At 42.1% G+C, this 22,539-nt stretch overlaps 1 protein-coding gene across 4 annotated transcripts in view; it reads right to left on the reverse strand.

Moving 5' to 3' along the window:
• The window catches only part of SH3KBP1 (SH3 domain containing kinase binding protein 1), a 340,352-nt gene that overhangs the window by 103,025 nt on the left and 214,788 nt on the right, over positions 1-22,539 (reverse strand). For all 4 annotated transcript variants that reach the window (XM_036840453.1, XM_036840455.1, XM_036840454.1 and 1 more), the window contains one exon: positions 3,367-3,442. In XM_036840453.1, the coding sequence (XP_036696348.1) occupies positions 3,367-3,442 (76 nt within the window). The remainder of the gene's footprint in view (positions 1-3,366; positions 3,443-22,539) is intronic.

The following is a 22,539-nucleotide window of genomic DNA, read 5'->3' on the forward strand; positions in this document are numbered from 1 at the left end:
CAGAAAGCTTTCACTCTGAATTGTAAAGCTTTCGGAATTGAATCAGAGAGTGAAGATGCTGGGAGAAACCTGAGGGCTTCACTCTAGTACAACCCTCGGACTTCACAGACAGTGCAGACCACGAAGAGCACAAGGCCAGAGAAATAAAATTATCTACCCAAGGTCACACAGCTAGCTAATAAGAAAGCTAGTCCTAGAATCTGTGCTTCCTAACTCTTAGCCAAAACACACCACCCAGCCCTGTAAAACCACTCTTTATTAACAACTCACCCCCGCTCTGTGATGCATCTAGAGATGGACGTAGTTAATAGATACTTGTAGGCGTGAACAAGGCTTGGGCTAGACTCAGGATCCTCCCACATGCTCAAGGGAGCTGAGCGTGATGAACTGTGTTAAAATCCAGGCCCAGGAAGCCCATCTTAGATCCCAGAATTACTTTCGAACTATGCTGTTCAATATGGTGGCCCCCTAGGCACATGTGGCTATTGGGCACTCAAAATGTGGCTAGGCCAAGTTGAGATGTGGCATACGTGGAAAATACACGCTGGATTGTGAAGACTCATATGAAAAGAGAATGAAAATATCTCATTTAATAATTTTATATGGGTTACATGTTGAAGGGATAATATTTTGGATATACTGAGTTAAATAAAATATATTTAAATTAAGTTCACCTGCTTCTTTCCTTTTTTTTTTAAACCTGTTTCTTTTCTGGTTTTTAATGTGGCTACCAGAAAATGTAAAATCTTCTATGTGGTTCACATAGTATTTCTACTGGCCAGCTCTGCTCTAAAACACCTTCCACCCACACCACCTAACCCTGCCAAAAAAGACTTGAGTCTCCTGCCCGCAGACATCACAGAGGGTAAAAAAAATATATCACGGATGTGCTCTTATCCTAAGGTCAGTTCTTGAGGCCTGAGGATTGATTAGTCACTTAAGCATGCCCTGCAGACTGTCCTGTTTGGTGCCACAACCTTACAAGGGACACTCAGGTTCCCCCTGCTTAGTCTCCCCCAAAAGCAACTCACCGGTCACCCAAGGTTCTATTTACTCTGCAGAGAGAGGAACAACCTATAGGGAATTTCTCTTTCACTTCTCTTGAAACTCTTTTCCATTAAAAAAATTTCTCTGTTTCTCAGATTACTATTTCCGCAAACAAGAGTGAGGTTGGTGGAGGCCACTGGTTGTCACATGTCACGAGGACAGACTGTCCCAGGGACTCCGTTCCAATTACCTTGGAGGTTTGATGCGTCTTCCCCTTCTCCTGCCCATCCCCCACTCCACCCATCCCAGCAAACTTGCCTAATAACCTGGATCATTTATAAACTTGTCAACAGCCAGAACTACAGAATGAGCAGTTGAATGGAAGGAAGGATAGGCTACTGTCCAACAAGAGGAAGTGTTATCAGAAGTGGTTTAACTGTGAATTCTTGAAAAAAAAATTTCAGGCCGCTTCAAGAATCTTGAAGGTTTTAGTGTCTAAAGGTAGGTTTAGCATGCAAAACCTACAACCCGCGTGAATAAATGCGGGGCCAGTTTGGCTTTGGAAACATCTAGAAGCTCAGAACCCTTCCTGAAGGGCGGGCCCTCGACTAGGAGCAGCAGCAGCACCTGGGAATTTGTTAGAAAAGCAAAATTTCAGGCCCCACCCCAGACCTGCTGACTCAGAAACTCTGGAGGTGAGGCCCGGCTCTCCAGGTGATTCTGGGACACACTCGAGTTTGAGAACTGCTGGATCAGAGCATTAGACTAGTGCGCTTCCCGCCTATTAGCCACAGTCTGACTGTACCATTAACAGACTGAAGGCATGCAAACCTCATCTGAACCTTAAACATTAAGACAGAGCTCCAGCGGCTGCATCTATAACATCCATGAACATATTTATCTAAACCACCATTTCGGGCTTGGCAAGTCCCATAAATTCATTTTTTAATGCCTAAGGCAGTATCCCTTATTTGCTCTCAAAACTACCTGTTTTGCACTACAAAAGGAGTTCCTGGTATATTTTTCTGCAACAAAAAGAATAAATCTATGCTTGCTCTTATATTAATCATAGTTACATATGTATGATGTATCTTCTCTCAACCTTTGGCTTTCCAAACTAGATTAGTAGTCTGTCCACATTATCCTCATAAGGAAATCTGAAGCTGGAAAAAAAAAAAGTTAAAATCCCTAGAAGGAACTGAAGCACTTATTTCTGACTAGAGCACGTTCAGAACATTCCAGTTATTGGAAGAATGACTAAAGGAATTGGAGAGTTGCCAGATTTAGCAAATACAAACACAGGATGCCCAGTTACATTTGAATTTCAGATAAACAGCCGATACTGCATGGGACATACTAAAAACAAAAAAAAATTATTCATTGTTTATCTGAAATTCAAATGTAACTGGGCATCCTGTATTTTACCTGGCTACTCTAGAACGGGGAATACTGACCTGTGGGAAGGTTTGGGGGAGACAACTGTCCTCAAATACTTAAAGGACTGTTAGGAGAAAAATGGGCTAATATCAATATAGACCCAGAGACTAGAACCCATGGGTAAAAATTACAGGAAGAGCATATCTGGCTCAACAGAAGAAAGACATTTGTAACTATAGGAATTCAAGCAGAGATGTGCTGAGGAGAGTGGCAGGAAAGTCAAGATTTGGGAGTGTCTGTTGAGTGGTTAGGCTAAAAGATAAAGCCTCTCTGACTTGAAGGCCTATGAATCCCTAAATTGCTTGAGTTGCCATCCTCTAGAATCTTCCTGCCTCGTGAACTATGCAAACTGCTCTGGGTATACACGGATAAGCCCTGGCTCTGCGCGTGGGCGAGAAACAAACGGCAAGAAAGCATCTTGGACTTCCTTGGTGGCGCAGTGGTTAAGAATCCGCCTGCCAATGCAGGAGACACGGGTTCGAGCCCTGGTCCGGGAAGATACCACATGCCGCGGAGCAACTAAGCCCATGCACCACAACTACTGAGCCCGTGTGCCACAACTACTGAAGCCCTCACGCCCTAGAGCCTGTGCTCCACAACAAGAGAAGCCACCGCAATGAGAAGCCCACGCACCGCAATGAAGAGTAGCCCCAGCTCGCCACAACTAAAGAAAGCCCGCGCACAGCAACGCAGCCATAAATAAACAAACAAACAAACATATAAATAAATAAATAAAATTTTTTTTAAAAAAGTATCTTGTTCCATCGAGGAACTTGTGCCCGTCCTACTGGTAGAGCCTAATGAAACATATTTGTGTGCATTTTTTCCCCACGTGCTTTAAAAAAGCTATTAAGATTATGTAAGGATTTTTCAAAAGCGTTTCAATGATGATAAAACCCTTCACTGCTTTCAAACATAAAACAGATACATAAGGAAACTCACCCTTTGTCCTGCTGTCCATTTCTGTTTTTGACGAGTCCGGAGTTGCTGCAGTCGGAGGTAACTTCTTGCCAATAGTCTGAGGGGAAAAAAGATGATCTTTACTCATCAAGATGATTCTCTCCATCAAGCAAAGGAATAAAAAGGATCAAGATCATGATGATGAAATGCTCCCAACTGGTCCTAAAAACCTCATACTTAAGTTTTGGTACTGCTCTGTGTATTGGCTGCCATTCTTCCATTAGGCCTGGACCTCAGTGACAGATAGGTGGGAAAACCAGGTTAAAAAGGCTTTATCCTTGTAGGCACTCCGTATCTCTTATTCCCATTCTTCCTTGGTTCTTATTAGAAGGTTGATTACTTTCAGCAGAGAAAACAGGGACATTTCCACTCAGTTTATGAGAAGCTGACTCAATCTATGGCCCAGAGGAGGTGTTCAAAGTGTCTGCAGCTTGGAAGGAACGGTAGGAAGAGGGAAGGCACAAAAAGACAAAGAAGGAAGGGATGGAAGGATAGAGGGCCAGAAGGACAGACAGATGATGGGCAGGTGGAAGGACAGGCAGAAGTCAGAGTGTCCAGGGCAACTGCGCCTTGTCGTGTCTCCTTCTAGCCATCCAAAAGCCAACTTGCTCCAAAGGTGGAACAAGCAGGGCCGGCAGCTCCCTTCCTTCCCACCAGCCTTTTAACCCTCCAGGGCTTTGAAAAAGGCCAATGCTGCAGACCCGAGGCATCTATTTAGTAGTTAAAAAAAAAAAAGAGGGCTTCCCTGGTGGTGCAGTGGTTGAGAATCTGCCTGCTAATGCATGGGACACGGGTTCGAGCCCTGGTCTGGGAAGATCCCACGTGCCGCGGAGCAACTAGGCCCGTGAGCCACAACTACTGAGCCTGCGTGTCTGGAGCCTGTGCTCTGCAACAAGAGAGGCCGTGATAGTGAGAGGCCTGCGCACCGCGATGAAGAGTGGCCCTCGCTTGCCGCAATTAGAGAAAGCCCTTGCACAGAAACGAAGACCCAACACAGCCAAAAATAAATTAATAAATAAATAAATTAAAAAAAAAAGAGTCTGTTTTGAGTTCATTTTCTTCCTTTCATTCATAACTAATTCTATTATCATCCATTATTTATGAACCATCCACAGAAAAGACTGGATATTGTCTCTAACTAAAGATATTCCCCCAAACACAGGCAACTCAGCGGCTCAAAGCAACAAAAATGAAAAACGAGACGAGCAGCAAAATGATGGTTCCAAAGGTGAGGTCTGTCCCCACTCCTGTCCTTGGCCATCACGTTTGTGTGATGGTGATTAACGCCCGAGGAAAACGTCGACTGATACCAGGGAAACAGCTCTCAGAACCAAGCAGCTGCGTGAATCTCCCCAACAATGAGGAGTTTCCCCAGTGAGAATTTCGGCCACTGGGAAAACCAAACATATCTGCTCCTTGAACACATGAAGGGGAATGAACTGCATAATTGACATACTGGCACGGTGGAATTTTTCTTCAAATACGACTGATTCACCACAGTTTTTAATTTGAAAAAGTTCTTCATGCTTCAAATGTTGAAACTAACATTAAATATGAATAAATCACAGAAAGAGGGTAAGATAAATCTAATCCTCAGCCCTTAGTGAATTTTTAAAAACATTTGTGACAGAAAGCCTTTACATTTTACACGGTGACATTTTTATTTAGTGCTGCAGGGCTTTCTATATTGGATACAAAATGAAACCCAAAATATTATGCCGCTCCTCAACCGCCACTAAGTACTCAAGCTAATAACACTGTGTGATTCCGAGGAAACATCAAAGAGGAAAAAAGCTTGTTGTTATTTGGCCATAAGGTCACATTTGATGAAAAACTGTTCTTAGAATCATCTTGAAAAATCAGGAATTGACAGTAAAAACAGATGCACTCATAGTGTCATTCGCATCCCTGCTCGCACTTCCAACAGCATCTCCATCACTCTCTTTGTTTTTCCCTTTTGTGGACCAGAATAAAGCATCGCTGCTGTTAACACATTAGGAAGAAGAAAACAAAAACGATTAATCCTTTAGTTATTGCTGACAGTAGGGAGAGGAAATCAGGAAAACACAGCGGTAAGCACTACGTCCAATCCTGACTTTGCTGCCGTTCCTGAAAAAAAAATCAGACATCCAACGGTTTGGGCCTTAAGCCAGATGCCTTCCTTTAGAGAAACTTTCACAGGTTGTGTATTGTTACGACACCCCCTTACTTGGTAACAAAAGGAAGTGTTGCCCTCCATCTCTGATGTCCTGGTTTACCAGTGCGTCCAAGCTAACAGACATCAAGAAAGGCCACCAGCTAAATATACTTACTTCTGAGCAGAAAGACATAAGAAAGCAAAGCTTACTCTATTATTTTTTTTCTTGCTATTTCAGAAAATATAGCACACTGGTCTCTGCGTGCATCCCAGCATCGGGGGTGGGGGGGCGGCAGTGAAGCTGATATTGCACTCATCTTCTGGGGATGCTAGACTTTAACTCCCTTCTTCTTCCTCATGGGCCTTGAGGAAGGTCTAGAGTAAGGCCAGTTCCTCCCTTCTCAGCCTGGTCTTCCAGGCGTCCCAGAGATGAGAGCTGTTCAGGTGTCTCTCTCTTCTCTCGGACCCAGACCTAGAGAAGTATGGTTCCCAGACCTGCGGCACTAGCCTCACCTGGGAACTTTGTTAGGAAGTCAAATTCCCAGGCCCTGCCCCAGCCGTTCTCAATCGGAAACTCTGGGGATGGTGCCCAGCAGCTTCTGTCTGAACACACCCTCCAGGGGATCCTGGTGCACGTTCAAGTTTGAGAACCACCAACCTAGATGTAGGAGGGATTCCGTTAGCATTAACCAAATCCCTTTTCTGGGATTAACAACTCGGGCGCCTATTCTCATACCTAGACAAATTATAAAACATCTTTTTCACTCTTCTTCCTCTCTTCTCTACCTCCTTCCACTAAATGCCTTCCCCCTTCTCTATTGTCACTGGCATAAGAACTTGTCATTGCTACTGAATAAGTCGGTTCAGAGAGGCAATGAAGCTTAGTAGAGCAGACAATGTGACAATATCACTGAGGGAGAAGGAGGGGGAGCATAGGTGGCCATGAGACCCTTCACTGAAGGAGTACTGAAAGGATGAAAGGATGAATGGATGGATGGATGGATGGACAGATGGATGAATGGACGGTAAGACCGCTTTGAACCAAAAATGGAAGACTGTATCTAGCCTCTCTGGGCTCAGACTGCCGTGAAGGCCAAGTGGGCAGATCCCCATGACTGTGTCGACCTTCAGGGACAGCCAAGCCCTGCTGCTCCTCTGTGGTGCTTCCCTTTACTGGCATTTGGGGTGGGCCATTTCTTCGTTGGAGAAGACTCTCACACACTACAGGGCAGCTGGCAACACTAGCTCCTGCCCACTAATAGCCTACGGTGCTCCTTCCTCACTGCACCCACCCCAAACACCCCACCCCTTGCCAAACACCCCATTTGAGAAGCTCTATCCCTTGCCCTTCCTCTAAATATAAGAACAAAGACAAAGGTAGTGAATTACTGCGTTCTCGCCCGGCTTCCAGCTTCCCCTACCTCTGAAAACATGTTTGGTCCGTTGGGCTAAATGTGAACAGAAACCCCAGCTTTTAAAGGGCATGCATCACGAGAGCAATGCCAAGTTCCCGCACACACATAGGTCCTACATAGCTGAAGGGCAGCCGCAGTGCAGGCCTACATGGACGGACACATTGGGGAATCACATCCATGCATCTCTCATCCACCTTGCAGGCAGTAAAGAAGGACGCTAAGCTTGCAGAGGCTATGGAAGAGCATTCGGGATCTCCACTTGCGGCTTCCTTGGCAGAGCTCAGAGTTCCTGCCTTCCTGGGTGTCACAAAGAAGGTGTTATCCAGGACAAGCACGGGCCACACACTTAGGGGTTGTGTTGACGCTGCTCAGGACGCAACTCCTTCACCTCCTAAGAGATCTGCAAACAGGCCCATTTTACCGCATGCCTTCGATGGAGGGACTCTTGGGCTCTGCTCCATAGCTCAGCCCAACATGTCCTCTTCTACTCCATGCCGTGGCTAAAGACTTCCTAGGACCCACATCCGCGATACTCTGCTCTGACTGCCCCCCAACTCAGAGGCTGCTGCTTGATCTGGGAGTGGATGTACATATGGAGCTGAAATGTATGAAATGTATGTATGAAATCTATGGAGCTGAAAGCTCTACAGACTATTACTATCAACCCACTTCAACACACATTAATCACCAAGTTGGTGTCAACTTTTGTCTCTCCTGTCACACCCTAATCTCCATTTAAAACCTGATTTTTAAAAATTAATAATTCAAAAAATTCTTCCCTTTGAATATGTAATACCAGAAGTCCCCCTGCTGTTAGCTCTCTTGACAAAAGTACTAAGTAAAGTTTTGGGGGGTTTTGTGTACAGTAGGGGCATCATATATACTCCTAGCTCTGTAAGATCTGATAACACAGCCCCAGGACAGACAACCCACATATGATTTCAGTTAGTAGAGCTAGTAATTTTTTTTCTTTTCTGTGTCAAAATGAAGAAACTAATGCTTGTAGGAAAGACAATCACTGGATTGGACTCCAGTGGAATCCAGTTCCCTAATGACTAATATATCTGTTTCTCTTCACAACTGCTGGAGTGTGAGACCAGGATCCTGCTCAAACCAAGTGCAAAATCACGCCTCTGACTTTATTCTAATTCAGATGCAAGCTCCTTTGAGTGTAAAAAAGTTTCCAGTTACAGGACAATGTTAAGGAGAAGAAAGTTTACGTCCTATCTCTGAAAGTCTCTTCTCAAATAATACTACAGAAAACTCTGAAATCACAAAGGCAACCAGGTTCGCTGGGTAGGGGGAGGAGTGAGAGAGCTCCTTGCATCCTAGCAGTTGGTGAAGCCCCCCTGTTGGTAGACCAGGCTTTCTGAGGCCTATTCTAGAAGAGGGTGATCTTCTGAGAAGCTATACGGAGACATTACTCAAGTGCTTACACAAAGCCAAACACAAGACATGACTTTTCAAAAAGCTGGTAAAATACAAGATAAAGGATGGCTCTTCGAAGGCACGACTTTGACTACATTAGTATCTGACAGTATCTTCCCTTTCTGTTCAGTACAGATTTGTTAAATACCCATTCGATGTGAGACAGCGAAGCAGATGGAAAGGCAAGAGGACGCTGAACATCGCTGCACACACTGAAACAGCAATTTGCTGGGTTCTCCACAGTGGTGTTTTGAGGGGTGCCTAACCATTCAGCATGGTTATCCCAAATCCCGGTCAATATACAGGAAACAGAGAGATACAGGCTACGGGAGAGAGCGATGAGAAGAGAAACAAAACAGTATCTGTATATGACCATATCCACAACCTTTCAGCTTTCCTTTTCCACCACAAATCAGAGAGCTATACAAACTGCTATTAAAAGTCACTGCCAACTTTTTATATTTATTCTTACATGCTCCTTTCATGAACATCTATGACTGATGGTATTATGAAAAGTCTGCTTGGTGCTCAGCAGGGAGCAGTAGGAGCAGGGCAGAAGCCCCTTATGTAGGCAGCTCCTGTCTGAGCCAGAAGAGAACTAGTACAAAAGAGTGTCCATACAATGGAGTGCCTGCGTACTTCTAATGGAAGGCTTTTCTACTCGCTGGGAAATTTACATTAGCAATTGTCAATTCACCCGCCTTTGGTTGGCCCAGCTTAAACGACTTGCTATCGACAGAAGATATGCCAGAGTAAAATACAACTCCAAATTCTAAAAATCAAATGCATGGTCCAGTGAAAGAAAAAATATATTTGTAGCTCCATTCTACGGACAGAGGTTACCTCTGCAATACCTCACATACCACTGTGTTAATTCTGACGTCTCCAAAGGGGTATGCTTCATATAAGTAAGTCTCCTTTCAACTTGGCTATAAGAAAAGATAAAATGTAAAAAGTTGTCTTCTGATTATGCAGTTGGGCTTAAGACTTACAGTTATTCACATAATGTTTATTTCCCTGGTTGTCTTGAAATGTTAGTGATAATTCAAGTTACATTAAACCTCCTTGCCCAACCAGAGTTAAAGACCTTGTCAGGTTCACAGCTGCTTTAGAAGTATTTGTTAGCTGTATTCCACTTAGAAGTTTAACGGCTTTTCTCCTCCTTTCTCTTCCGAAACAGTGCACTCCTTGAGGGTAGGACCTAGATGTTAATTATTCTCTTATCTCCACAAAGTGAAGGGTTAGGAAGTGTTTGTTGAGTAGAGCCAGGAATTTGGGGGCACCATCCCCTCACCCTTTGCCCTACCATGAGCGTCCTACCACATCACAACAGGTAAATGAAGGGAGCTGTCCTCCTTGACAAACCAGACTCCTCTTGGAGCCCCACTGTTCGTCACTGTCATGTATCAGCTCTTCCAGCCTGATCTCTGGTGACAGCACATTGTCCAGGATGTCTTCCTAGACCTCTCTGGCCCCTGCCTTACTCCCCTGTTCTCATGCACATGACCCCAACCTCCGATTAATTATTGGTTGCCATAAAGAAGAATCCAGTCTCAGCCATGTTTCTGGTGGACCTTTGTCTGCCTATGATGTCCAAATACTCTTCGTAGCCTGCTCCCTCAGATTTTCTCAAGTTCCTATTATAATCAAAGGACCCTCGCTTGGAGGGGTCATTATCATCCAGGTATGTGTGTACATACACACACACACACACACACACACACACACACACTCCCAAGATGTTCCGCCAACCAACCAACTAAATACCAAAACACCTAATGCCACAATCTGGTAAATTTGGGAAACACAGGATGCTTGGTCTAATCCTTGCATAATAGCATATTAAAGGCTCTGAGAAGTCCTGCAGTTACAGATTAATTTTATCCTTAACATTTTCTCAGTGTTTTCTAAACTTATCCACACAGAAATCCTACTTCTTATGATACCTATCGACACATCACGAGAACGAGCAGTCCACAGAAGAGGTAGGTGAAGGTCACCACTTCTGCTTCCTAAATTCTCTTGGCTCGTCCTCTCTGGCTCCTAGACTCACAATGTGGAACCCACCCTTGACTACTCTCTTACTGCACCTTCCCATATCAAACCCACCACCCAGTCCCTGCTTTCAGCTTCATCCCTTCCTCTTTGACCCCAGCCTATGGGCTTTGTTACTAACACAGGAACTATTTCCACAGTTTTCTAGACGAGGATCCTATTCTCCAATTCAAGCCACTTCATTAGCTCTCCTGTAGACTCAACTTTTAATCACCCTCCACCATCACCCCTTACCATATCTACTTCAAAACACTCAGAATATATACTGCTTCTCAATGGCTATTCATGTAATTCCCAAAGCCCTGAAGACATTCGAGGGTTTACTTCCGATTGCTGCAACTTGGCAGATCTCTCAATGGCTGGCATCTTTCTCTTGTGCTCTTAAGATGAATAGCCAACTTTGACTATAAGACACCTACTTCCATCTTAGATGCTTCCATTAGCTCTTCTAGGGTTTACTCTTTCTCTCTGTCCAATAGATACTTCAGTATCTATCATTTTACTGAACATGTATATATGAAGTCTGTTTTATATTTGTATATTAAACACATATGCACACTCTCTCTCTGAGACACGTGTGCCTCAGTAGAAAGATGTACCTAAGAATTTGAGCCAATTTCTAGAATTGACCATGCACTTTAACTTCTGCCAGGATCTGATCATTTGGTTCATTTGTTTGCTTTTTGAATACCTCAGGAGACCATGCCCTAAAAAGCTGGAAAGAACCATCCTACGCATGCATTCACAGGATGAATAGGATTTTCTCTTTGTCAAAGCAAAGTAACTTTTTGAAGGTGTAGTAGGGGCTTCCACTTGTGCCGGGGAAATGCAGTGCTGAAGGAGGAGTCAAAACCTACTTAAATGCTCAATGAGGTGGAGGGTGTACATTCAGACAACATTAAAATCATAGAAGGCAGCTCTCCAAACGTCTGACAGTATATGAAAATGCTGTTTCTATTTTCCCCCCACTGTTCCCAAGAGAGGAGCCTGCATGCTATTTTGTTGTCGGATCATCTTATTCACAGAGGATAAACAAGCCAGAGTAAATTTCCATTTCATATACTACTTCGGCAAAACACAGTTCGCCAGTACGCTTTCAAAAGACTATTTTCTGCTGTTACGACAGATAAAAGGAAATCTCAAGCCTTTCTTCTACCAGAGGATTAGTTTTATCTTTTGATTAATAATGCCTTCCTTTTAGATGCATTTGGAGAATTTAAGAAGAGTGTGGGTAAGGAAGAGAGAAGGATGGTATGGGAGCAGGGAATATCATGGGGCCAGTTTGAGTTCTGTTCATCCAGTGCTTTAACATGAAACTGGCTGTATATACACGGACCAAGTCCTAACTTTCTAATAAAATAGTTGTATGAATTCAATTAACATACAAAGATCCTTTCCAGCTCTACAATATTTTGACTTACTCAATCCCAACACAGTCCAGGCTATTCCCCTTACCTGGGATGGCACCTTCTCCTCCAGTATATTTGAATCCCATCTCACCTTTAAGGTGCAACTAAAGTCCAGCTAGCTAAATGTTTTCTACTGACATGCAGCCCACATTTGATCATGACATTTTTCTGTGTATGAGATACTTGAGGGCAAAGCCACGTTTATTCAGTTTTCCTTTCTGCATTTAAAGTGAAGCCTTGCCTCAATCACTCTTCCTCCGTCCCTCCCTCCCTCCCTTCCTTCTTCCCTTCCCTTCCTTCCTTCCTTTCTTTCACTCACTCACTCACTCATTCATTTATTCAGCATTCTTTTTTAGAACTACTATGAGCCATGATCTATGCTGGAAGCTGCATATACAAAGATGAGATGGGCAGAGTCCTGGATCTCAAATGAGTTCAAAATTTAGCAGTGGAGACAGATTAACCAACAAGGCATCACAGTCCAAGGGATAAACACTACAATAAAAGTGTGCATAGAAAAGAAAAAAGGAGCCATTAACAAGTCTACATGGGGAAATAAGCCTCACAGCAATGATGCAGCTTGGGTTAAATTCTGAAGGATTAGTAGGAATTTGCCAGGTAGAAAATGGTAGAGAGAGTATTCGAGTTAAAGAAAAGCAGGAGCAAAGGTGAGAATGTAAGCAGGGAATGGGGGCTTCGCAGCACAGAACGGGGCCAATGGAAGGGGGGATCCTGTAGGTGGGGTGAAGGGAGGAAGAGCTGCTTGGGCCAGGAGGCCAGCAAGGTAAATGGAAGCCAATGTTACCGTTTGTGCTTTATCTTAAAGGCAACTGGTAGTTAGCAGAGGTGTGGCATGATCACATTTGTGACTTTAAGACCAATGATCTGGTGGCATTGGGAGGAATAAAGAAGAAAGGAAAGGGCATGTGAAAGTCAAGGAGATAATTAACTAGGAGGTTGACGCAATGATCCAACTGAGGCAGTGAAACTAAGGATGCGGAAGAGAGGCTGGAGAAACACGTAGACTGCCAACCTGCCCATATTCCACAATCACGACAGGGATAAATCAGTGACTGTGAATTGGTGTGAATATAGATGGAAAAATACCCAAACTCTGTTATGTTCTTGAGTCAACATATATGTATTCTACAGAGGTACTAAGTGCCAATGGTGTACAAAGAACATTAAGTTCAGACCCTGACCAGAGAGGCAAAAGAGCTAAATAGGCTCAGGGAAGCATCATGGAAAATCTATCCTAATGAGAAGAATCACAGTGGATGTGTTTCTCAGGTCCCTGATGCTGGTGTGGTGACATTAGTAAAAAAGTAGTAGGCCTGTGATAGTTTTGAACAGTTAGCTTACTGTTAAAACACCAATCAATCTACCATTTGAAAACAAAAACAATTTTTAAAACAGAGGCACATAAGAAGCTCTGGACACATACGGAAAAGCATCTTTCTAATCTGACAAATTTCAAGTAAACAGTTTAGTCAAATATGTCTCCAAAAATGTCTTAAGCTAGAGACAAAAATGGGAAATTTCTTTTCCCCAAAAGAAATTTCCAGAGAAGCTTTTCTCTCCTTCAGAGTAAGGAAAGGAAATGAAACAGTTTCAATCAGAAAAGAGGTAAAACTTGGAGCAATGCTTTGTTGCTTGGTTTTCAAGTAAAATTGCTACTTAAAAGGCTAGGGCATACAATGGAATATTATCCAGCCTTAAAAAAGAAGGAAATTCGGACACATGGTATATAGCATGGATGAACCCTGAGGACATTACACTAAGTGAAATAAGCCAGTCACAAAAGGGCAAAACTTTATGATTCCTCCCATATGAGACACCCAGAGTAGTAGAAATCACAGAGACACAAAGTAGAATAGTGACTGTCAGGGGCTGGGGCAGGAGGAATGGGAAGTTGTTGGGTACAGAGTTTCAGTTTTACAAGATGAGAGGAGTTCTAGAGACAGATGGTGGTGATGGTTGCGTAACAACGTGAGCGTATTTAATGTCACTGAATTGTACACTGAACAATGGTTAAAATGGTAAATTTTATGTTATGTATATCTTACCACAATTTTTAAAAAGGCTTAGGGTATACTCCTCTTTCCCTACAAGCCTCTCTTTATGTAGGAATATTGACTAAAATGGCAAAAAATTGCTCACGAGGCTCTGATATCCTGCTATTCAATATTCAACCACAAAATAATCAGGGGGTGCATACAGCATGTAATGAGGTGAATTAGAGAACAAACCCATCTTTGTCCAGAAACTCACCTCAGTCTTACGGGAAACACTCCTTACACTTCTAGGAAAGATAACCTACTGACCCCGTAAAGACAATCTCTAAATCTGGCTAATGCTAAATAGCTCTGGCTTTAATCCTGTATGACTCATTCTTTACTTTCATCAACTGTTCCACAGACTCCCAAAGAATAACACTTATTCCTTTTTTGAATCATCCGGACTCCCCAATTTTATAGAAGAACGGAAGAGAAAACAGCATCAAAGGTTAAAGACTCAATGATATTATCTTTATATTTTATTCTTACTAGAAAGAACAAGTTCACATCACGTACTTATGCAAAACAGGGACTTCCAAAGTACACTCAGAGGTCAGGTACACATTACTTACATCTTCTAGACGTCCAGCGGAATACCTAGAAAGATGACCCCAAGGTGCTCCAAGAATGGAGATTCTCAAAAAGAGATCAAATTGAACTCAGGGCACTTCAGTGACTAGTTAGTAAGACATTTAACAATGAGGGGTGAACCCAAATTGTGTGCCTTCCATAAAAATATCCTAGATGCCAACTGTTGGAATTCTCTCTCACCTCCCCCTGCTCCTACTGAACTTGCTTTGAATCTCAAGAACAGCACTCACCACCCTCTGCCTTGTGATTATGGCTACTTATGTATGTGTCTGTTTCACTGACGGGGACTTTAAACGCTGCAGGAGGGCAAGGGCAGTGTCTTGGTAATCTGTATTCTTTGATGTGCCTTGCACACTAGAGGTACTAAATATTCATAATTTACTGCAGTCAACAATAAATTCAACATTCAACCAAAACATTTAGATTTATGGGGAAAGTACTGTGTGCAATGCATTTTCTAGGCACGAGTGATATAACAATGGAACAAATTAACCTGTTTCCTCTTTCACGACAGCATCTGGTGGTAAGAGGGAATTAGTATTGAGTAGGAATTCCCCTCTAAGATCAGACTTACCAGCTATGTGATCCTGGGCAAGTTACTTAACCTCTCTAGACCTCAGTTTCCTTGCCTGAAATGGAGATAATAGGTACCTCATAGATTTTGCTAAGAAGATTAAATGGAAAAAATGTATATAAAGTGCTTAACCATTACTACTGTTATTGAATTTTACCAAATAAAAACAATCATCATAATGCCTCTTTATGAATCTAGTTACAAAGAATGACTGTTTCAATTACAACATCTTTTAAAAACAGCAGGTTAACTGTCACTCCTTTGCTTGGGGACTGGAGAGCATGAAGCAACTTTTACAAGACAGTCGCACAGCAGAGACGGGCTCAGAGGAAAGTGATAATTCTGAAAAAAGATCAAGGAAGAAAAGCAACAGCCATTGCCATATAGTCACTGCTCAGGAGGCAAGGCAGAAAAAAACAAAGAAAAGAGGAGAAACGACAAGGCCCAGAGCCGACAACCCACAGAGCTTTCAAGTCAATAAAGCTTCGGTTAAGGTGGCGCCCAACAGTGAGTGGCCGGAAGACTGTTCCAGAAGCCCCTCAAGTACGAGCCCATGCCGACTGCTTCTGGCCGCGTCCAAACTGTTATCTACTGTTAACGATGGAAAAACAACAAGGCGTGTGTCTGGGGAAAACGGCCTGTTGTCAGAGAACAGAAAGCCTTTTACTGAGCATTTTGATACTCAGGAGCAAACGCACCACCACAGAAAATCACCCCACGCCATCTTTTACAAAGCTTGGCATCCATTCAATAATGGATGAAGAAATCCTAAATTGCTAGGCCAAACAGATACTCCTCCCAGGCAGTTCAGGAATCGGGGCCAAATGAGACCATAAACTCACGTGATACAGATTTCTAAAGCCACTAGTGGAAATTACTGACGGACACTTAGACGTGAAAAGCTGGATTCACAGGCCTCTACCTGGAAGGGGCCAAGACTTCCTGCCAAAGGCTGCTCTTAAAGGCTTCTTTCAATACCAGCAAGGAAGGGACAACTGGAATTCTGTTTGGATCCTATAGGTAGTACATTAAATTCAACAAACCTTGAGGAATGCCTACTGCTACACAGCCCACAAGGCAAAACAGCTTTCCCACGTTATTTTCATCTTTACGTTTTCAAGAAAGTGCCGTGTTCTTGGCTATAATATTGGAAATTTAAACGTAGTGTTGACAGGAGTCAATGCAACCACCAGATTCCAGATCTCCCAGATCCTCTAGGTATCTAGAGCCTCAAAACGGAACATTCCACAGCCTTCTAAAGAAATGTCTACTGAGAGTTTGTAATGACATGGGAAATTATATATAATGCTGAGTGGAAAAAAATACACAATTATGTGTCCGAAAAAAATTATGCGTGTGGTATGATCTCAACCGGTTAAAAATGTATGGCAAAAGGAGTGAAAGTAAATATGAAAAAATGTCGACAGTGTAGGCCCCGGGGTGATTCAATTATAGTGCTTTTTACTTTCTTTTATATTTTTCAACTTTCCAGTGTTTCTACAAACCAGTGATTACTTTTACAATCAAAGTTTTAAGAAAATAGCACACACTAACATAGGTGGAAAGGATGGCCCACCTCTTCACATTATTAATGCCTTTCTTCAGGTCTGACTTGATTTGCAACACCTCCTAACTAGAAATCACATGCAGCTTCCATTAGCGTGTCATTATATTTCCTTTTCCAAGTCATTAGTAAGGATGTTAAGAACATCAGATGTAAAATGAGTCATGATGGTAACTCACAAGATACCACCCATAAATATAGAGCATCCCCGGTCATTTATCATCACACTTTACTTACAGTTATTCATCAGTTCATATCTTCAGTGATTAAGTGGATGATATAAAGTCATTTTCAATTAATGTTGTTCCAAATAAAGTATTAAGTCATTTTATCAAATGTTTTCAAAGTCAAAAAATATATTTCCTGCTCTTCTAATTAAACCCATGAATTCCGATTCATACATGTGAAGTTGAATTTACTTTGTAACTATTTTTACGTGAGTCCTCATTTCCCAGTATTTGAAGAAGTACTGGTTTAAGGGGTGTGACCTATCTGTGCAGGGTCGACAGCTTAACTGTTCTCAGTTTTCTACCAGTTCTCTAGTTCTTCACAAGCAAAAAGTCTTTTAAACACAAACCAAAGGAATTATTACAGTTTCTCAAATGGGAGAAAAACCAAGTGTGATGAGAACCAGGCCCCCCAAATTTTGAGGTCCACTTAATGTGAACATACTTTGATTTTGCTGCCTTTCAAAAATCAAGCCTGACTTTTTAAAAAATGAGATTCAAAGGCTTCCCTGGTGGCACAGTTGTTAAGAATTGCCTGCCAATGCAGGGGACACGGGTTTGAGCCCAGGTCCGGGAAGATCCCACATGCCGCGGAGCAAGTAAGCCCGCTCGCCACAACTACTGAGCCCACATGCCAGAACTACTGAAGCCCACGCACCTAGAGCCTGTGCTCCGCAACAAGAGAAGCCACCGCAGTGAGAAGCCTGTGCACCGCAACGAGGAGTGGCCCTCGCTCGCCGCAACTAAGAGAAAGCCCGCGACAGCAACGAAGACCCAACACAGACATAAATAAATAAATAAATAAATAAATAAATAAATAAAAATTAAAAAAAAAATCTAAAATGGGATTCAAGTTTGGGGTGTGGACAGATTGAATAAGTGCACTTTTAAGAGGAACCTTTTTGTAGAATAACTTCTGGTCTGTTGGAGCAAAAATTCAGTTCAGTCTGTGCTTGGCTGCCATTTATATTCATTCATTCATTCATTCATTTATTCTAACTTTAGTTTCGTAGCAAGTGTCTGGAGGAAAAAGAGTTCTCTTAAGGCTATAAATTCTCTTTGGGATGCCTGATGAGTTTTAGGCAAAGCACATCTTCACCATATGAACAAATGGTATGTCTTTCACTACTCACTTGGCATGGTCTCTCTTTCCTGTACTGAAATATTCCCCCATTCTCTTCGCCTTTCTCTGTAACGTATACAAAGACTCCAAACCACACAAAATAGAGGGGAAGAAAACCCTCATTTAAAAAACAAAACACGAAATCACCTATTTTAATCATGTGTTTCCTTAAGTGGCACTTTTTGTGGTTATATGTTATTTTCTAAAGGCATATTTTGGTTTTTTATGGGGGCGTGGGGAAGACAATATGCACAGAAAATATCCCAATTGATGCATTTTCTGGTCTTGAGAAATCCCTTGCCCTTTTCTATTACAATGGAGAACGTTCATTTCAGTGTTCTCCACATTTGAGTTCCTGAGAGCAGCAATTCCTCGTGCCTTCCAGAAAGATATGCTATAGACTCAGCACAGGGAAAACAATACACATTCACGGAAGATGGTGACGAAGGAGGACAGAGACCAGTGATGGTACTTCTGGAGTTTATAACCCATTCCCTACTCCTGAGTTATTATACTTAATCTATTTCAGACAGGTGGGTTTCAGATGGCCATCTACAGGGGCTTTCAGGGAAAGATTTCCACACCCTTCCCATCATAGGACAAGGAAGAATTTATCAGTGCTCACTATTGGCTACTTCTCCCTTATTCCCAGGCTGGCACCATGTCTCAAATTAAAGGGGGCTCCCACTTTTTTCAGCCATCAATGGCACCAGAGAACGGTCAACCATCAACCCCAACATAATTCTTCATCTCCTCCTCAACTCTGTTTAGCCTTCTCTCTTTGCCACAGTGACCATCACTGTTCCACACTCCAGACCAATCACGTGAGTTCTAGTTTCTTGACCATCTTCATTCATTGCCTCTGTCATCGCCTCTTAGAGTACCCCTGCCTCTTTCTAGTCATTCAGTTTCATGACAAGACGATCAACCCATGTTAGATCTTCGTTTCACATAGAATTTCTAGACTAATGTCAGGGGTGGGCTACCCACGAATGCACTGCTCTCTGGCCCCATAAAACCACTTTTAGTACTTGGAAACTGTGATGCCTCCCTGACCTGGCTATGTCTCTTTTGGTTTCTCAAGACCTCTTGTCATCTCTTATCTGGACTGCTTTTCTCCTCTCCTGCCTAATGACCTATGACTGAAGGCTCTAGTCAGAAAAACCTGGAGTTGTTTGAGCTCTTGGGCAATGAATACAAAAATTACACCAAAATGTCAGAGATGCTATAACCCTTGACTGTAAGCACAGTAAGGTCACCCATCAGTTACACTCTGCTCACCGCTATACTGCAAATCGACAATGTGACATGCGTCGCTTAGGCAGACTACTTCCATGCATGGGCATAGAGTTACCTACCAGCTTTGTAATGTTTCAGCCTCTTCTGAGTCAAAAATAGCAGTATCTGTATTCACATCACTTGAAAAAACAGGATTCTATATTATGAACAAGTCTACTTTCTCTGCTTCTAACAACACCTGAATGCAGACGGGACTGGGGTTTGAAGCAAAAGAAACTAAATCTAAAATTGAGACATATAAGACAGAAAACGTGTCCAGCTCTCCCAATGCAGTAACTGCTAAGCACTGTACCAAGAGGACGAATTTGGACAACTCTAGGATCTAAAGTCTTGACATTTTACATCACTACTTCTCTTATTATCAATTTTGTTAATTGTCTAGAAAAGGTACCCAAGAAGTTTCAGAAAAGCTGCCTCTAGTGAAGGAAAAAATGAGAAACCCAACTAAGAAATCAAAATAAAAAGAACAGACTGAGCAGATGCTACCAAAACAAATGGAGCAAAACATATTAAAATCACTGGCGGGTGAAAATGCTTAGCAAGTGAAAGAAGAAAAAGAAAATGAGGCAGTAAATCCATCTTTACCACTTCTAACTTCCTCATCTTAAATGAGCAAAACAGAAATATAGCATCTGAATGATAGAGACTCCAAATATCTGCCTTCAATTTTCCAAACATTGCCTATTTTATTCCTAAAAGTTCAAGCATGAGTTTAATTGGGGTGACACTCCTGAGTCACAGGCCATCTGTGAAATGGCTTAACGATAGCCTTTTGATGAAGAAGTGGCTTTTAAGGCAATTCTGGAAAACTCTTAATTTGTAAATTGTTCATTTTATAGCCCAAGTTGAGAGAGAAATCTCTATTAGAGGTGTCAGTAGGGGTTATTGTACTTATGCTTCCATGTGTTTCTAGAGCATTTATGGGTATACATTTATTTAGGATCTGGCCTCCAACATCATCAAGAGCCTGAGTTGAGAATAAGGCTGTCATCTCATAATTTTTAAATGGCCTCAGATGCCACAGAAAAATACAAAACAGGTTGCTGACTAACTGAATGATCTCTGTGATCTAAATTCTTTCAACGGAAGCAAAGACAGACCAATATGCAAAGTAAGCTGGATAGCTTGTTTTAAAGTTGCCAGCTTTCATAGAGCATTAAACTTAATCCATCCCATTGTTCCAGTTGCCTAGAACATCATTTTACAACTAGGGAGAATCTCTGAGAGAAAAAGACAAGCTAGGTACTGAAGCATGATCATTTTAACGGCTACACAGAAAATTTTAAACCCTCAAATTTCAGGAGTCACAAGCATCTGCAAACTCTAGGATTATAAATATTATGAAATAATTGTTAATACATGAACAAAAGAGGGCCACGATGAAATACTTACAGATACCTCAGCCCACCCCACTGAAGAACGTCAATTGAAGCAAATGAACATGTTGGCAAACAATGTACAAAAAGAAGGACTTTCATTTCCTGTCCCCAAAGGAATTCCAGAGCAGAAGTGAGGAGAGCAAATCAATCATAAAACTGGCTTTCCCCACAACGTAAGATGAAACGAGTACTATCATTTAGAATTAAAAGAGCGCAAAAGAGAAATTCACCTTTTCTCAAAACAATGGTTTTGAATCCGCTCTCCATAAACCTGTGAGGGGCTAAGTGAGACGCCGCAGTCCTGTCACCCTTAAACCTCTGAAGCCAAGTGACACCAAGGCTCTCCGCTCATCTTTTCTCCAGGAGTTGCAGGAACAGGGGAACTAGTCCTTCCTTGAAACAATTTGCAATCTCTTGGGATCGTGTAACTGACCTGCTAGTTCGTGGGGGTTCTCAGACAGAAGACCTCTTCCTCCACTCCTCATTCTAAGATGAGAAGAATAATATCCTTTCCTATTAGTGATAGGCAACACGAACACACGTTAAACACCAATTCCAACCACAATGAGATACCACTTCACACCCATTAGGATGGCTATTATTAAACAAAGAAAAAAAGGACTTCCCTGGTGGCCCAGTGGCTAAGACTCCACGCTCCCAATGCAGGGGTCCCGGGTTTGATCCCTGTTCAGGGAACTAGATCCCACATGCCACAACTAAGAGTTCGCATGCCACAGCTAAAGATTCCACACACGGCAACGAAGATCCCACGTGCTGCAACTAAGACCTGGCTCAGGCAAATAAATAAATAAATAAAAATTTAAAAAAACCAAAAAACAGAAAATCTCAGGTGTTGGCAAGCATGTGGAGAAATTGGAACTCTTGTGCATTGCTGGGGGGAATGTAAAATGGTGCAGCCACTGTGGAAAACAGGATGGCGGTTCCCCCAAAATTAAAGAGAATTACCAGATGACCCAGTGATTCCACTCCTGAGGATATACCCCAAAAAACTGAAAGCAGGTGTTGGTATGCCAGTGTTCACTGTAGCATTATTCACAGTAGTCAAATGGTGGAAACCACCTAAATGTCTATCAATGGAGGGATGATTTAAAAAATTGTGATATATCCATACAATGGAGTGTTATTCAGCCTTAAAAAGGAAGGAAATTGTGACACACGCTACAACATGGATGAGCCTTGACGACATTATGCTAAATGAAATAAACCACAAAAGGACAAATATTTTATGACCCCACTCTCATGTGCGGTCAAATTTGGAGAGACAGAAAGTACAATGGTAATTGCTAAGGGGAGGGGGAATTGGGAGTCAGTATTTAATGAGTACAAAGTTTCAGTTTGGGAAGATGGAAAAGTTTTGGAGATGGATGGTGATGATGGTTGTATAACGATGAGAATGTATTTAATGCCACTGAACTGTACACTGAAAAAAGAGTAAAATGGTATCATATTATATATATTTTACCACAATAAAAAGATTCTATATTTCTACAAGAGTAGACAGAAACCTTTTATGGGGATTTCCATTGGGAAGTAAAGCTGAGTGTGGGATTGAGAAAGTCTTAGTTTTGTTCTGCTGGAATTTTTTATCATATACTTGGGTTATTTTCATTAAAAACAAAACCAACCAGAATTAAGTCAGCTTATAACCTGGAAGTTCCTCTTTTAAAAATTCAGCCAGAGGAAATAATCAGGGAAGGTACAATAATGTATATATAAGAATGTTGTTTTTAATAGTAAAATTGTGGAAGCAACATAAATAGTTACCACACAGGGATTGGTTCAATAAATGGTGGTGCATCTTGACAATGAATGATCACACAGCTCTCTGACAGAAAAGGGGGACCCATAATATGTTAAGTTTTAAAAACAGGTGACA

Source organism: Balaenoptera musculus, chromosome X, assembly GCF_009873245.2.
Source record: "Balaenoptera musculus isolate JJ_BM4_2016_0621 chromosome X, mBalMus1.pri.v3, whole genome shotgun sequence".
NCBI classification, from domain to species: Eukaryota; Metazoa; Chordata; class Mammalia; order Artiodactyla; family Balaenopteridae; genus Balaenoptera; species Balaenoptera musculus.